This window comes from Daktulosphaira vitifoliae, unplaced genomic scaffold (genome assembly GCF_025091365.1).
Source record: "Daktulosphaira vitifoliae isolate Bord-2020 unplaced genomic scaffold, ASM2509136v1 Scaffold_1, whole genome shotgun sequence".
Taxonomy (NCBI): domain Eukaryota; kingdom Metazoa; phylum Arthropoda; class Insecta; order Hemiptera; family Phylloxeridae; genus Daktulosphaira; species Daktulosphaira vitifoliae.
Genome location: NW_026099572.1, coordinates 64,527,437 through 64,544,940, shown reverse-complemented (window position 1 = coordinate 64,544,940; position 17,504 = coordinate 64,527,437). Strand labels below are relative to the sequence as shown.

Below are 17,504 nucleotides of genomic sequence, written 5' to 3'. Positions count from 1 at the left end.
AGGTTTCCCCCTTTTACGGGGAACGAGGGAATTTTTTTCAATTTTTAAGGGTAATGTCTTCGACTAGATACGATTTGTGATCTTTTGACGTATCGTTGAAAGAAATCGGTTCGGTGAGAGCTGAGAAAAAGTGGTAACAGACATGAAAAAAAAACACATCTTAGTAAAATTAATACCTTCTCAGCTTCGCATCGAAACTAAAAACGAAAAATAAATATTCTCATATACTAGTCTTCAATGAAGATTATAGCGGACAGTTAAAATCCATTCTAACTTCTAAAATCAATTTTGTTAGCAGTTTTTATTTTTATAAATAATAATATAATTTTTTGAAAAAACCATAAAATGGTTCATGCAGATTTTTTAAAAGAATTTGATAATTTATAAAATATTATTGAATCCGTTCAAGAATAAAAATTATCACTTTCGTTAAAATTTTATCAAACTCGACAAATATATCGTATTTTAATATTTATAGTTAAATAAAGACATGTATATTAAAAAATGTATTTAAATAATGAAGTTATTTCAACATTTACTTTATTTCAATTTTTTATATTATTATTAAAATTTAAAAATTATTTTGATTTATAATAATGATATATTTGATATTTTTCTTTAACGCAAAATGAATGACATCGCCAGATTGGGACAAAAAGGTTTACTGCTTTTATATCACACTACTTTCTAAGTTATTACTTACTGATTACAAGTGCAATAAAACAGAAATATTTGGACAAAAAATTATTTTTAAGGTGTAAAAGCAGATACACATTCGATTAAGGCTAATCATAGTTTTATAATAGTACTAATTCAAGCGTGGAAAATCTCCTCGAGCTCCTTATATTACAGTGGCATATTTAGGACTTTTTTTTTAAGAAGATATACCTAAAAAATGTTTTTATTACCCGCTCAAGAAAATAAAATTGCATCTCCATCTTGTAATAATTTTTATTGAGGAAACTTATATCGTTTGAACCCCTCCCCTGGCGCATAGAGGTTCCGCAAATCCCAGTGCAGAAACTGAATTATAATTACCTTGAAGTTATTATATCATTAAATGTAGGTTAAAATATTTACGCCGGATTTCTCGTAAAAGGGATCTCTGAGATTTTCTCGTTAGCTCTAACTAACTATCCTATACGGGCCTGGTGAATTAGAGGGAGAGTAATTCGTGATAATTATTTGTATGTAGCACGAAACAAATAAGGACTAATTTTAATTGATACACATTTTTAAAACATTAAATAATATACGTACAATTTTGTGTTTTGTTTTTACTAGTTTTTGACGTATCAATTGTCGATAACATGTTATCGTCGTGAAATATTTACAAAGACGATAAGATTTTTCTAGAAACGCATGTTGTTTTTCTATATCTATTTTACTTAAATGCTTCTATGTTACTTCGATTCCTAATAGCCAATGCAACAGTGCAATATTCTTATCAAGGTCGCGTATATTTTGTATCGATGACACAACTAATATTTTTTTAGGAAATTAATTATTGTTTCACTGATATTGCATTTGAATAGAAAATTGAAGTTGACTATGTATTATTTACCCGCCAATAAATGTTAACTAATATTTTCGGATGAATGCATACATTTTTTTGATAAGTTAACTTTAACTTTTTACATCTATTTAAATTTATATTATTACCGTTGATTAGCAACTAATAGATTGTTGATAACTTAATTATAGCTAGTAGCTTTTTGTTAAAAATAACTTTAGTGTATGCATATAATAGTCGTTTTACACAAGTGCATATTGAGAGCCTAGAATTAAAGGAACGTATAATCAATATGTAAAATATTTTTTAAAGAAACAATGGAGTGATGAATTTTTTTCATTTCTTTAAATGGAAAATTAAAATTTAGTTTTACTGTCTTAAAATTAGTTGATACATTTCTTTAATGATTTAAATATTTTAGAGTAAACAATAGGCGTAAATAATAAAAAAAATTGGGGTGCTAAATACAGAGGGAACCGTAAATCAAGAACCACTCCATTATTCGTGAAATAATGAGTAAATTTTTTTTTGTACAATTACTGTTTTTTATTTTTTTGTTCGTCCTTTTTTATTATAGGGTTAACGACTTTTTTTTAATGGAAATATATTTAACTAGCTTATAAGATAGAAAATAATGTAATAAATAAATGACTGGTTAATAACAAATTTTTGACTAGTATTTCAGAAGTAATATTTTTATACCTAGGTGGGAGGAGGATAGAGCCGACAAATATCTAGTAATGAAAATAACAGAACCCAACCTCTCAATCATTACTTTAATTAATTAATAACTTATAAAATACTAAATTTAATAGATTTTTTTAAGTTTCATATTCATATAATTTGTCCTTTGTTTGAACCGCATTTAATACAGAACTATTTGAATATGTTTTAATATTTTGAAGTAGAATTTTATAAGAGCATACAGGTCAGGAAAGCATACTCTAGATTCAATCATTAGAAACCTTATGTTTCAACAGATACACAATAAAAAAAAAAAGTCATAATATTTTGACATAAATAATTTGTATACGGAGACCTCAACTGTTAATTCGAGTATAAGAATAAAAAATTGATTTTATTATATAAAAATAACGTGGTACTTTTCTTTAAAAAAATGAGTTTATTTTCAGAGAAAAATTTATCTTACATTTTGTTATTTTATCACAAAAATCATTTAAGCACTATGTATATGTAATTAATTTACAGTGTTCAAAAAGTAGGGAAACAAGTTAATTGTTATAAATAATGAGAACAATAGAAATCTGTTTCCTTACTTACTGAAACTATATATTTGGGTGTTACAACCAGGCATGGATCAAGAAGAAATTTTTGGAGTAGCCATTTCACTATTTCTGTTCAAGTGAGACATATTTTTCATAATGAAGACCATTTTTTAGAAAATAATTCTAGTTTTGGGAGACATTGCTTTTATGGCCCCTTGTATCCGCGCTTAGCTCTAACCTCTACAAAACTTAAAATAATATTTAAATATCTCGTAGAAATAAAAAAAAAGGTCAGTTTACAAATTATTATAAATAGTCTAACCAAGATTATATAAAAACACGCTATTGAGGGAAGAGAGGTACATTTTATTATTGTCGGCTCATGTGTTACATATCTTGATTTGTATATAATTAATTTTTCTTAAAAGAAATCATCTGATAGGGGTTTTTACTTTTTTGGGATAGATGTGCACAAATATAATAAATTATTACTTATCACAAAATATGATGAGAAAAAAATATTTTCCTGAAATATAAATTGGCCAACAGTCACTGTAAATAATATATTGTCAATTATTAATTTAAACAGTACTTCACTCTATACTCAAATGGAAATATAGGTTTTAATTTAGGTTATAAGGGTGGAGTAAGTGGGTACTATCGCCAAGGGCAGCAATAAAACTTTACCGGCAACATTTAAATTTTAAATACATCTCTGGGTATAGGCAAATATCACGTGCACCTCGATATAAGGGGTACATCGACATAAAATTTTAAACTAGCTATATTGTGTAATTATTATTTAAATTATTCAAAATTTAAAAATATTTTACATTTTGAAAAATTCATTAATTTTTTAGGATGTAATTTTTAATTATGGTTAAAAAAAAATGCCATAAAAAAATGTCATATTATGTAAATTTACCAAATTGAAATATATTTGCCAAATATTTCACCTCATGGGCCTCCGAATAAATTTTACCTACGGGCCTCTAGAAATTTAGTTATCATTTCCATTACACTCTCAAATCAAGCTTTTATTTTCTTAAGTTTGATTAATTTTAAAATTGAACTGTTCGTGTAGAACATATACAGTAAATTATGGTTCATGGTAATTAATCTGTAAATAATTTCTATAGATTAATTTTTGTTATGCTAGAAATTATTCGAGTTGTTATTTATATAAGAGTTAATTTTTGATGAAATGGAGATTTGAGTTATTAGAAGAGAATGACGTTAAAATAAGTATAATTCTCTGAACGATGTATATTTTAAATGATGTGTTTTACTAATCAAATTAAAGTATGAAGTTGATATTACGTCATATTTTGTAGTCATACTGTTATCGGTAGGAATACTGTGTAAGGTCTGATAATCCCAAAATTATAAAAATAAAAATACGCTTGAAAACCGCATGATGTTCATTCAATTTTGCCGAATCATTAATTTTTATTTTACAATAAGTATTAAATCATATCTGATAAAAAGGTTTGCCAATCATTGACCTTTAGTGAAATTGATTAACGAAGATGTCAGTAATTGTCCAGACTACAAAGTGAAATTGTATTACTTATGTTATCATAGATTGAATAATACTATTCTAGAACGTTAATATTTTTTAATTGCGTATTATCGAATACTGATATAATAAATAACGTTATCGATTAAGTAAATTGATCGTTAATTAGACTACACCCCTTGTGTTTTATTTAATGACGAAGAATATGATGCAATGTTTGCGTAGTGGTTTTCCCTCGTTTACAAAAATTTTGACGTCTGAATAATATATTTTCGACGTAACTTGATTAATTTTGTCAAAAATATTTTGTTAGATGTTATCTGTATAATTATTGTATGTTGTTGTTTTTCTATTAAGAAAAGTAGAATTTAAAAAATATACAACGTTATCTATAAAAACCAATTTGATGAGAGTAACATAATATTGTTGTCCCTAAAAAGTATTGCGTAACTAGGAAGACAAAAAATAACAACGCGACACTGCACAACAAGGCCTAGCAAAAATTGTTTGACACTGTTTTTAAACGTAGACAAATAAATTGTTATGTGAAGAGTGGGAGAGGCACGTGGTATGGATGAATCAAAAGGAACGATAGGCATCTATTGTACGACAGTAATTCTGTGGACGAGGTGTTCGTAATAACGGCCGAAGCATTTTTCTTATTTAAACTATAAATAATAAATTAATATCAAGTTTATTTTCAGTATTTAATTTTATTGCGTATATTTTTATAGGAAAATCGTATCTATATAGTTTGATATAGTAGTCTTTTTATTTTGTCTCGGAATTATCGCTAAACTAAAAGTTATATATATTATATAAAGTAATCAAAATGGTTCAGCCGATTATTCAACATAATTTGAACGTATCATTTTCGGGTTGTGGATTTTTAGGGATTTACCACATTGGCGTGGCATCATGCTTGAAATCATATGCACCTCATTTGTTGGACAATAAACTTTGTGGATCTTCAGCTGGAGCTATCGCTGCCTGTTGTTTATTATGTGACCTTCCTCTTGGTAAGTTTATAGAACATAAATCTAAAATAACATAGTGTTAAAAGTATTCATTTTAAGGGGCCAATTAAATTCATTTAGACAACCAGGATTTTTTAAAATAGGGCCAAAGTCAAATCAAAATAGAAAAATTTTCTGCTGTTCCATATTGGGACAGTTTTTTTTTTTTTTAATTTGTCTTTATTTAACTATAAATATTAAAATACGATATATTTGTCGAGTTTGATAAAATTTTAACGAAAGTGATAATTTTTATTCTTGAACGGATTCAATAATATTTTATAAATTATCAAATTCTTTTAAAAAATCTGCATGAACCATTTTATGGTTTTTTCAAAAAATTATATTATTATTTATAAAAATAAAAACTGCTAACAAAATTGATTTTAGAAGTTAGAATGGATTTTAACTGTCCGCTATAATCTTCATTGAAGACTAGTATATGAGAATATTTATTTTTCGTTTTTAGTTTCGATGCGAAGCTGAGAAGGTATTAATTTTACTAAGATGTGTTTTTTTTTCATGTCTGTTACCACTTTTTCTCAGCTCTCACCGTACCGATTTCTTTCAGCAATACGTTAAAAAATCAAAGTTTATACGTTCACAAAGATGAACGTATAAATATAATTTTTTTATACAGAAATCTTATGTATGTCCCTTTTATTTGATATATTTTTTTTAAAAATCCTACCCTTAACCTGCTCATAGGAGGAATTCAAAATAGAATCTTCTGCACAAAAATTTAACTTTTTCAACTTAAGTTTTGAAAATGTTCTAGTAATACTGCGTCCTTTAAACATATGTTAAAATAAAGCTAATATTAAGTACTATAAGTTAAAAAAAAAATTGTCGAAGTTATAAAAATTTATCCAACATTTATTCATATATTACACTTATATATCATAAAACTTGTAATCAGGATATAAACAAGGAAATAGGACTTAATTTTGCTTTTGGAATAATCCAAGAACGATCTTTAAAAATCTTTGAGACAACTAAGGGAGCTTAGTCACCCTTTATCACCTAATAGTGTAATGTAGTAGACAATGATAAATCAATTTATTTATTTATTTTTTAAGTGACATACATTTTTAACTAGCTTATAATTAGCAAATTATATAACTGATTAAATGACTGGTTGATTATAACCTTTGCTTTGGAAGTTATTAGTATTTTTATACGTAGACGTGTGGAAGAGAGCGGCTAAAAAAATGTATGAAGATGAAAATAGGCATACTCGATCACTAATATACTAGCAGTAATAACTTGAGAAAACTTCTTAATAAATTGGCAACAAGTTCAATGATTATTTTTAATTCGATGGACCGAAATTTAAGATAGTGTTAATCAATTGTAAAAGTTACTAAGTAAGAGAGATAAATTCAAATAATCAGGTGAACAAACTGAAAATGTCATAGATGTTTAGATAGTGAATATACTGCATGAGAGAACGCATCTCGGCGACCAGGTTGGTCTCGAACTCTAACTGAGGACTTTTATCATACCCAATAGTCACTCGACTGTGTTGTATAGTAGCCATTGGTATAGAAATTGCATTAATATTATATTATATTAATATTATTAATATTATTTAAAGGGAAAACGTCAAAAAAGTTTTTAACGCTTATCAATGACACATTGCCAGTTTGCTTATACATTTATCTTTTTATTGTATTTTTCTATCTTATTACCTGGCTCAATTGTTTTTATAATTCTTTTTCTTTAATATCCACCGAATTAAAAATAATGAATGAATTTGTCGCCGTTTATAAAATATTCTTTCATCTATTGATAATAGTTGATTAAATTTGACACACAAATGGGTTTAGTAAAATAAAATTATTGGTATTATATGCTATTAATATAATAGCTTCATGGCTATCTCATTTTTCTATTTGTTATTTATCACCCAATAGTATTGTAAATAGATTCAAATTCTCAAATATATGCTGTTCATTATGTTGGTTTATTTATTTTTTGATACACATTAGTACCACTTTTACTATATTGTTGATTTCTTTGTTCTATTTTTAACAGAAACATGTATTTATATATGTATAGAAATTAAAAATTTTTATTTTACATTTTATTAGATTGAATATGTTGTAATTTACATTGATCTAATTATAGTTGAATAACAATTTACTTCATGCTGTGGCGTATTAAGAGTTTAAGCGTCCTGAGGTAGCTTGAAATTCAAGCCTTGAATTTTTGATTCTAGTACCAAAAACCAAAAATAATGGTATAACAGATTTACCCATATTTATCCAAGCTATTATTTAAGATTTATCTTTATTTACATTTATCCCACTTTTAATATACTATTTGTTTTAGTCTTCGCTAGATATACGAATTCAGCATTTATAAATAATATACATTTTTATAATAGGTTAATAAAAATCATACTTGTACTAAAACATTAAAAATATTCGTTTAATTTTTACGATCAGGTTTATCATTACAGAAAATATCAAAGGAATTTCATTTGTTACATTTGTTCCATTTTCTTTATTAAAAGATTTTATATAACTTGACATGTTCTGTTGTTTGTCTGTCTGTCTTTCGCTATTTTATAAATCTTTTAACTTGATTTTGACCCACATATGGACATCATATTGAACTGCAATTTTGTTCTCTTTGTTTGTAACAAATTACTTGTTTCCTTACTTTTTGAACATTCTGCATATTATTATACTATTTAATTAATGAAATAATACTCTGACAAATAAAGGTTGAATTCTACAGTGACTTGGGCTATGTGAACAAAAAACTACAATATTGGATGTTACAGGTACTCTAAGATTAATACAATAGTGACCAAATATTTTTTTTCCTATCCCTGCCATTTACACCCTCAGTACATTCAACAGACCTTAGTATAAACTATACATGGTGCTCAAAAAGTAAAGAAACAGGTCTATTGTTATAAAGAATGAGAAAAATAGAAATCCGTTTTCTTCTTTACTGAACACCTATACAGAAGAATGTTAGTAAGGAAAGAATGGAAATGGTTTCTATTATTCTCATTGTTTGTAATAATTGACCTGTTTCCTTACTTACTGAACATCTGTAGTACATTTAGACTCGTTCATATTTAGGCCATTTTATTGACACCAATTATAAAAAAATCAAGGTGATATTGAAGAAGTTTAATAACGTCGATGTTATCAATAGGTAGATATAATTGTTAGTCATTAGCAAAAAAAAAAAAAAAAAAATAGTAATGGAAGCAGTCCTTACATCATTAATAAAAATTAGAAATAGCTAGGGAACAAATATTTTGATGTTATGATCCTAAGATAAATGTAGATGGATATTAATTTGACTGAAATAGTTTTAATACTGTTTTATTGGGCCAGGTGTGTCGCAATGGATCATTCAGTCACTATATTGGTATTTCTATTTTAACATTATCTTTGGTAGCAACAATACTAATAAAATTGTTCTATGAAGTTATAGGTAATATATTGAAATGTGTTACTATAATATAGAATTTCAAATAATTAAATAAATTTAAATTTTTTATTGATGTATTAGTTTCTACTACAAATTTTTATTAACTTTTAATAACTATTAGATGGCTATAAAAATTATAATTAGATGTTAATGAAAATTAAGAAATATTGGATCCAGAATTTCATATTTATGTTAAACTCCATTGAACTTATTAATATTTTAAATACTGAGATCAAAAATACTATAGTTTCAGTACCTTAAAATAATACAAATATTCAGAAAAACATATTTTATAATGTAATATCTTTATAGTAATATGACTATAAAAAAATATAATACGAATATGTATTCAAAATTATACCTACTAATAACCAACTATTATTTAGCACAACAGGTATGCAACAGAAAACTTTACAATCATTAAAATATAATTAGTAAATACCGTGTTATTTGTGTTTTCTATTAACGTAACACAAAATATAAACACAACGGTGATGCGCACACACAAAACTGTGTCTAAATAAAAAACATGCGCATGGACTTAAAAGAAAAGCTCATAATTTGGATAAAAACAAACGGATTTTAACAAATTAATCGTAGTACCCCTAGAAGGGTTCGTATAACGTAGAGTTCTGAAAGTTATACGGGAGTTTCATCTATCTAATTCCTAACTACTATAATTTTGTGCGAATGGGGATCTTTACCTCGTGACCTTGAGAACACTCTATTGTTCCCTTTTCGTATTATCTTTACCTATTTTGGTACTTCTTTGATACTAGAGAGATACTATTAATTAGATTGTTGCAATTATAGTTATGGCGGTGAAAAGTTATATGGAAAGAAATCATGGTCTACTATTGAAACTATGTACTTAGAGTTCTATACTTACAAGCATAGATATGTGTTACTAGTAACTTGGAGAAATCAATAATTTCATTTAATAATTTATAAATAAGTACATTATTATAAAGTCGTCTATTAGTTAAAGAAATTTATGAAGCTTAAAATATCTTGTGTCTTAGTAATCTTATGTCGCGTGAATGAAAAAAATTTGAGTTGGACGGCTTTTGAGTTCATTAATTTTTTTATAATAATTAAATTTTTGACGAAAGTTTATGTCAAATTAGCCATCCTTTAAAAATCTTTAATATTTTTTCAAGTGCATAGGAGGGCGAACAATCTTAGTATACTCCACATTTAATGGTCTTTTTTTTATCATCCTTCTTTTTATTTATTTTTAGTATAATTTTCATTTATTTTAATCAGAAATAATGCGAATAATTTCACAATTAGAAAATTAATTCCTAAAAAAAGTCATCCGTGTTCTGAGAATAGGAAAGCAAAATGTTTAAAGCTTTAAAATTAAAGCTTCGAGTTTTTGATTTTTTTTAACCCATCCTACATTTTTAATCAAATTTGTTACTATAATTGTAGTTAAATTTTGATAAATATACCCTTAACTATAATACCATATACATGTTTATTAACCCTTTCAAAGGCTGATATTATTTAATTTCTAAAAATTATATTCAATTTTTTTTTTAATTCACAAACAAGCACATCTTAATAAAATAAATGAAATGTATTATGTTTAAAAATATTTATTATTACTGATATATTTTTATCATTTATATTTAAATATTTATTTTTAAGAATTAATTACAAGTCATACCATAGACATTATTAAAGAAGCGAGATCTAAAACTCTTGGTCCATTTAGTCCTTCCATGAATATGTCGGAACACCTATATTCTCGTTTAAATGAGGTAAAATTGATACATTTATTATACATATTATACATGCACGTATTACATAAATTGTTTTAATTTTTTTTTAGGATATACCAGATGATGTACACGAAAGAGTTACTGGTAAATTATTTGTATCTTTAACAAGAGTACCAGATGGTAAAAATGTTATTAAGTCTGAATTTTCTACAAAAGAAGAAGTAATACAGGTAAAATATGATCTGCAGTTGCATTAGATTTGTTTAGATATTTTTGTTTATGTGGGTTTTTGTCTTATACTTAAACTCACCCATGTGAAAATAAATTAGTATACCTTAAGCACACATGCAAACTATATCCTTGATTACAGAATTTTTAAAAGATTATTGAAGTAATAAATATAAATAAATATTATGATTATTTATAAGTTTTATTTAATATCAGAATGTTAAGTGATACAACAGATAAATATTTCATTCCTTATAGAACTTCAGTATTTATATTCTGTATAAAAGATAATAATATTTTATTTTTTCAGACATTATTAGCAAGCGCTTTTATACCTGTTTTTTCTGGATATGTACCACCAATGATAGGTGAATACAGATATATAGATGGTGGTTTTAGTGACAATTTACCTATATTAGATAAACATACAATAACTGTGTCACCTTTTAGTGGTTTATCTGATATTTGTCCTCAAGATAACTCAGATCTTAAATATTTAGTAAGTGATATATTTTTTCTGCATAAGGAAACATGTATATTAAATTTAAAACTAAATGAATTATGGCAAAGTGAGGTGAACATTAACAAATGAAGTATATGTAAATATATTTTTTATCTTAGAATATTTAACATATTTTATTTTAGACTTAAAAGTTTTGGTCTTTATATGTGTTACTGTCATATTAGATGTAAGTTTGAAATAAGAACTTATGTATTTGCAATTAGCTCAATTAGAATAAAAAAACCCACACTTTACCCTGCTTCACTTTATTTTTGAGAATTTTAGTTTTTTTGAGTTATTCAATTATATTATGATATTCTTTTAGATAGTGGCAGAATTTTAATAACATTATTGGAGGTACTATTTAATAAAAAAATTAATTTTTTCCATTCTAAAATATTTTACTTTAACAGTAAATATAATTTTCTAATTTTTTAAGGGTAATGTATGTAATTGTGCCACTACATTTAAATAAATTAGATAGTATTTTAGACAAATTGAATCAGTTTTTAATTTTAAGAATTTTTTTACATTCTATTTTTCACTCTAGAAATTAATTTATTTAGATAAAATTTAATTATAAAACAAAAGAGAAGGTGATTTTTTTTTCAGTTCATGAAGTATTACAAACGAATAACAAGTCAATTGACATAAAATTATAGTAATAAAATTTTCAATTATGATTTAATTTTTATCTTTTAAAATAAAAAATCATGCACAAATATTAAAAACTATATTTTTTGTTATTATTATTTATGTTTTTAGTTTTAATTTATTTCGTAATTTAGACTTTTATATTATTACTCAATTTTTATCAATGTATATTTTGGCAAATTTAAATTATTATAATGCTCTTAAAATATGATAAATAATAACACAAGTCATCAGTTATTTTTTTGTTTACAATTTGTATATGGAAATTTGACACTGATTATTCAAGTGTAATAGAATTTTTGTATCATTAAAAGTCAAAAGTTATATTTGAGTGTCATTTTTCAAAAAAAAAATGTCAGGCGTAATTTTTTTTTTGTTTAACTTACAATTTTAATACTTTAATCAACAAATAATTTAATATAAAAATTTAAACAATAGCTTTATGTATTTTGAGTAAATATAATGTGATCAAATTGCTGTTAATACAAAATATATAGGAAAATCTTAAAAATTGTGCACTGGTTTGTTTTTTTATATATTTTCTAGTATTGTTTATTTTAAAGTAATGATATAACACAATCTTATATTTTTTAATGTTAAATACAATAATGTATTTAGATTTTATATATGAAAATTTTATAATTATTTATTTATATTATTATTGTATCTTTCTTATTAAACATTATGATATTATTTTAGAAAAGTTAAAAAATAAATTTAATTTTTTTATAAGGATTTTACTTTGTAATTTTGATTAATTACTAATTACATTAAACACTAAATTTTATAGAAAAAATCTGATGACAAATTCGGAATCAGTGTCAAATATTCATATACAAATTGTGAAAAATAAATTTTTTTTTTTTGTTATTTGTTGTCGGTGTTATTTATGTATAAATAACTTGATTTTTCAGGTGAATATAGCAAACAATAGTTTTGAGTTAACTAAATCTAACTGTTTTAGATTAGCTAGGATAATGTTTCCTCCTGAGCCAGAGGTTAGTTTTTTTACATGCTTAATTAAAATATCTCATAAAATCAAGATTTGGAACCAATAAAAAAAAGTATTAATAATATTAATAAAATTATTAATAATGTTAGCAAACCTTTACAGATAAATTGATGATAATATAAGTCTAGATCCAAAATTTATTAAATCCATTATTGTTATGTATCTGGTTTTTTTAATTTTAAGATCTTATCTTATTCATGGTTTTTAAATCTGGGTTTTGTCATATTAAATAAATAACCTATTATAATAATTGTAATTAACCATTATTTTAAATATTTTATCTTATAAGATGGTTTCTCAATTATGTAATCAAGGATTTGATGATGCTCTTCGATTTTTACAAAAAAATAATTTAATCAATTGTAAAGTATGTGTAGTACAACGATTTTCATTCGAATTTAGAAAAAATAATTCTAATGAGTCCACTAAAGATGATTCATGTTGCTATGATTGTAAATGGAATAATGCAGTATGTATCAATTTTTTAATTTTTAATTAAATTTTTTTTTATAAATTCTAATTAAGTTTTTCTTTTTTAGTATGCTAAAGTACAAGGAATGCCTTACTCAATTACTTATGTATTGGATCGTTATATAGAGTCTCATAACAACATTTTTAGTTGGATTTTTAAAATGAAAGGGATGCGTATTATATCATTACTTTCACTGCCTTATTTTATAGCTGCTGATGTAGCTTATGCATTTGTTCAAAAGTAGTACCAAAATTTATTATAATTGAGAATGTATAATTTCTAAATTTATATTTTTTTAGAGTTATAAGTTCCTCACAAAATTTACAAAATTGTATATGGACTCTCTCGAAATACATCATTAACAGTTTACTTCATTTTGTTGATGTATTCAGTCAAAAAGGTTTAGAATTTGTTGGCAAAGTGTTATCTTATAGTTATGTTTCCATTGAAAATCATGCTAAACAAACTCCTTATTACTATTTTTATAATGAAAGACTTGAGGACTTAAAATGCATTAGATGTTCAAAAAATATCTTGGAATACTTTAATGATTTTCATCAAGCCACATCTGCAATTGTTATGTAAGCGTTATATAAAAATTATTTTTATAAACAAATTTCTTAAGTATTAAAATTTTTATTTACTTAAGAGATGGACCTGGTTGTATTTCTTCTGAACTAGATTTGTATAATCAACAAGTGAAATCTGTAAGATCTAGAAAGCACTCTACTAGACATTGGACCCTTTCTTTGTCACCAGATTTAGTTTTGACTACTTCAAAGTAAATTATTTAATACAATTTTATTTATCAACATTTATAGAAATACTATCTGACAATGTTGTTTTATTTAACTTTAGTGAGAGTGTATCTGATAAAACTGTTACCACTGCTAGTATTGGATCAGCAGAAGAACTTTGTCAACTTAAATATGATTTGCAAAAAGGCGAGGGAGCTTTAGAAAAATTCATAGCTGATGTAGGTAATCAAGAGCCCTTAGTTGTTTACCACTATGGACAAGATTTAAAAAATGTAAGGTTTTATGATTATGTTTTTTTAATTTTTTATCTGATTAGAAATTCAATATTTAGGTGAACACAATTGATAATTTGGATGGAAAATTTTCATTAAATGATATTGATGAAACAGCTGAAGTTTTAAAAATTGATGGATTTATAATATCAACACAATCTAAAAATACTTCTGATTGTAAGTAATTTTAATGCTAGTTATTCCATTCTTTATCAGGAATATATTCAGAAGACACATGAATCTGGACTTGAAAAAGATAATGACATTGAGTGAGAACAGTGTAGGGGTATTTTATGTATCATTAATATTACAGATAGATCCAACTAAAGAGAACTGTTTGTATCTCTGTCATGAATACTTTTAACTGTTGTAGGGATGGATTTTGCTTTTTGTAAATCTTTCAATGCTACCTTTTTTACAGGAGCATTGCGAAACATTAAAGTTTCTGTTATTTAAGATTTAAAAAATATTATTATCAGGATATTATATATATATATATACAATTAAGATAATTAATTTTTTATTATTTTTATGTAGTTTTAGATAACATAGTTGAAGTTGATCCAATTAAATATTAGAAAATAAATGTTTCAAGATACTCAAAATTTTACAAATATGAGATAAAAATTTGTTTTTAGCTAAATGTTTGCATTTTTCTCTCAAAATTTTATTGAATTACTACTTGAAAGCCAATGATGATAGAATTTCAAAGTCAAATTTTTCATTTTATATCATACTTAATGGTTATGTTTTTCAAGAGTTGTACATTATACCATCATAACATGTGCATATTAATTCAATTTTTTTCACTAAGCAACACTTCAATTAATGGTTATGTGTTTTAAACTCTGACAATTGTGTATTATTTAAATGAAATTAATTAAATTTGATATTTTTAAATTGTAATGATTATAATTAAAAATACCAATATTGGATATTTCATTGTAACTTGTTTTAAATCTAATGAAAATATAGTATTAATTTTTTGTATAGTGGTCTATGACACAATTTTTCTTTATATTCTATATCTTATATACTTGATCTCTAATAAATAGACTTAAAACAATAACTTTTTATATTATTTAAGTGATATTTTTAAACATAAATATTGTATTTTTTTTAAATAAATATATGTTACTTTTATATTTGTTTTGTATCTAAAAACTACTAATTCTTTTTACTACCCAAAATATCTGATATTCACAATTATTCATAACACAATTTTATTTACAATTAATTAATTGTCAAAATTAATTATTTTTCAATATATGCTACTGAAAATAATTAAATCTCAATGAAGTTCTAATTATGGAATAGTAACAATTCCATAAGTTCAATTACCACACCAAAAAATTAGACTGAAGATCAGTTTTGTTAAGATGGTGTGTTATGTAAGGCAGAGGATTTATAATTTAGATAAACAACTAAATAAGCATGTATTTACCTACAATATGCACTCAACAAATTTTGATCCAATATTTTATATAAAGAAGATACACCATATATATAATGTCAAGTGGAAGTTTAGGATAAGGGTGACCGACCCCAAGTAGTTGGGATTAAGGTGAGGAAAAAGAAGAAGAAGAAATGTATATACATTCTATATACATCATAAATGTATATAGAAGCAATACAATGTTATAGAATATTAAAAAAAAAAAAACAAAGCACAGTAGAGGGGACGTAGCATAGTTGGGTCCAGTATAGATATAATTTAACAGTGATTAAAATCAAATAGTGTTTAATTCTAAGAAATTGAAGAATTACAAAATCAACATCAACTTCTATTTCTTTAATTGTATCCAGATTAGTAATTCTTAGATTCAAAAATATAATATATAATTTTTATAATTAATTGTTTTCGAATTATTATTGATTTTGATTTTTAAAATGTTAGAATTCATCATCCTTAACCTACTTTTTTTTGTACTTTAAAGTGAAAGTTTATAATAAAAAAAAATAAGAATTTATTGCCATAACTATTAGCTCGACTTACAAGTTTGAAATTGCCATTATTAAATAGAAAATAATTGTACTCTGTACATTCAAATTTTTATGACTTATAAATTTGGATCACTATTTATCAAAAATCTTAATTATTACTTCTGTTCTTGAAAAACTGACTATTTTTATTAAAAATATATTAGAGGATCCTAATCAAGGTCCTTGTTTAGCTAGGGTTTTTTATAGTTTTATAATAATTTTCAAAAATGCTGAAATTTTCATAGTTAAATGTTTTTACTCTGATATAATTGAATGAAAGATGTTTAAAAAAATAATTACACTTTCCCGAATTGTTTTAAATTTAAAATTACTTAAATTATTAATGATGATGATAAGGTGACAGATTTTTGTATCCTCCTCTTAAAAGAACGATTCACTCTTTTAAAGTTGTTATTTGGTTTATAATAAAAATAAAAGAATTTAACCATAACCTTTAATTCAACTTGTAAGTTTGAAATTGCCATAATTAAGAAAAATGTAAAAGTTTAAAAGATTAAAAATTCTGACCGATTACTAATTGGTCAGTGTTACATCCTAGTTATTCTTTTGACTCTTCCCAAAGACACTTAAATGTATGGTTAAATTGAGTTTAGAAAACTCAGTTTACCATAGTTGAACTTAAAGAAACCCAAAAAAATTATTGATATTTTTAACACGCTTATATTAGTTTCACCTGTATGTAACTCTCCAAACGCCACGCGTTATCGCATATTCCGTCGTCTAGACTAGACTGTCATAACGTATTCACCCCACCCCACGCCACGCTCATCACACACCGGCAATACTATTCCTGTATAAATTTATTTTTGGTTATCGTACCCGTACACGAGTGCTTGTCATCAATATTATATATATATAAACAAATTTTTATTTTGACTGACCAATACCATCCGCCTACCACACGGCTTATGTATATATTCCTACCGCCGTTTATACCTCAGGTTCAACGTTAGTCCGACCCGCCCGCCCACAAAACACGGCTATACCTAATGCATGATACGTTTACGTACTTAAGTCGCTTTACATGTATATATATATTCTAATTACTATTAAAAATATATAATAACACACTTTATTCTTATTTAGAGATATAGAACTCATTCATTCCAATTACAAAGGATGAACCCAGTATCGTCATTTTTCGT

At 25.0% G+C, this 17,504-nt stretch overlaps 1 protein-coding gene across 2 annotated transcripts; it reads left to right on the top strand.

The window, feature by feature from the left end:
* Nucleotides 1-4,709: 4,709 nt before the first annotated feature.
* On the top strand, nucleotides 4,710-15,349 carry LOC126910347 (1-acylglycerol-3-phosphate O-acyltransferase Pnpla3-like). Of its 2 annotated transcripts, XM_050692840.1 has the most exons (12): nucleotides 4,711-5,277; nucleotides 10,384-10,496; nucleotides 10,568-10,687; nucleotides 10,996-11,184; nucleotides 12,756-12,839; nucleotides 13,143-13,322; nucleotides 13,393-13,565; nucleotides 13,625-13,906; nucleotides 13,975-14,106; nucleotides 14,184-14,355; nucleotides 14,415-14,532; nucleotides 14,893-15,349. In XM_050692840.1, exons 1-12 carry the CDS (start codon nucleotides 5,091-5,093, stop codon nucleotides 14,931-14,933), a joined length of 1,791 nt encoding a protein of 596 aa, XP_050548797.1. In that variant the 5' UTR covers nucleotides 4,711-5,090; the 3' UTR covers nucleotides 14,934-15,349. The 2 variants fall into 2 exon arrangements, with proteins under 2 accessions (XP_050548798.1, XP_050548797.1); XM_050692841.1 differs by lacking the exon at nucleotides 14,893-15,349 and having other exon boundaries at nucleotides 4,710-5,277; nucleotides 14,400-14,511.
* The last annotated feature ends 2,155 nt before the right edge of the window (nucleotides 15,350-17,504 follow it).

Excerpts from the sequence above, each read along its gene's own strand:
- LOC126910347 (XM_050692840.1), top strand. The coding sequence starts at position 5,091 with ATGGTTCAGCCGATTATTCAACATAATTTGAACGTATCATTTTCGGGT. Across the intron at positions 5,278-10,383 it reads ATTATGTGACCTTCCTCTTG|AATTAATTACAAGTCATACC; the intron begins GTAAGTTTATAG and ends TTTATTTTTAAG. Across the intron at positions 14,107-14,183 it reads TTAGTTTTGACTACTTCAAA|TGAGAGTGTATCTGATAAAA; the intron begins GTAAATTATTTA and ends ATTTAACTTTAG.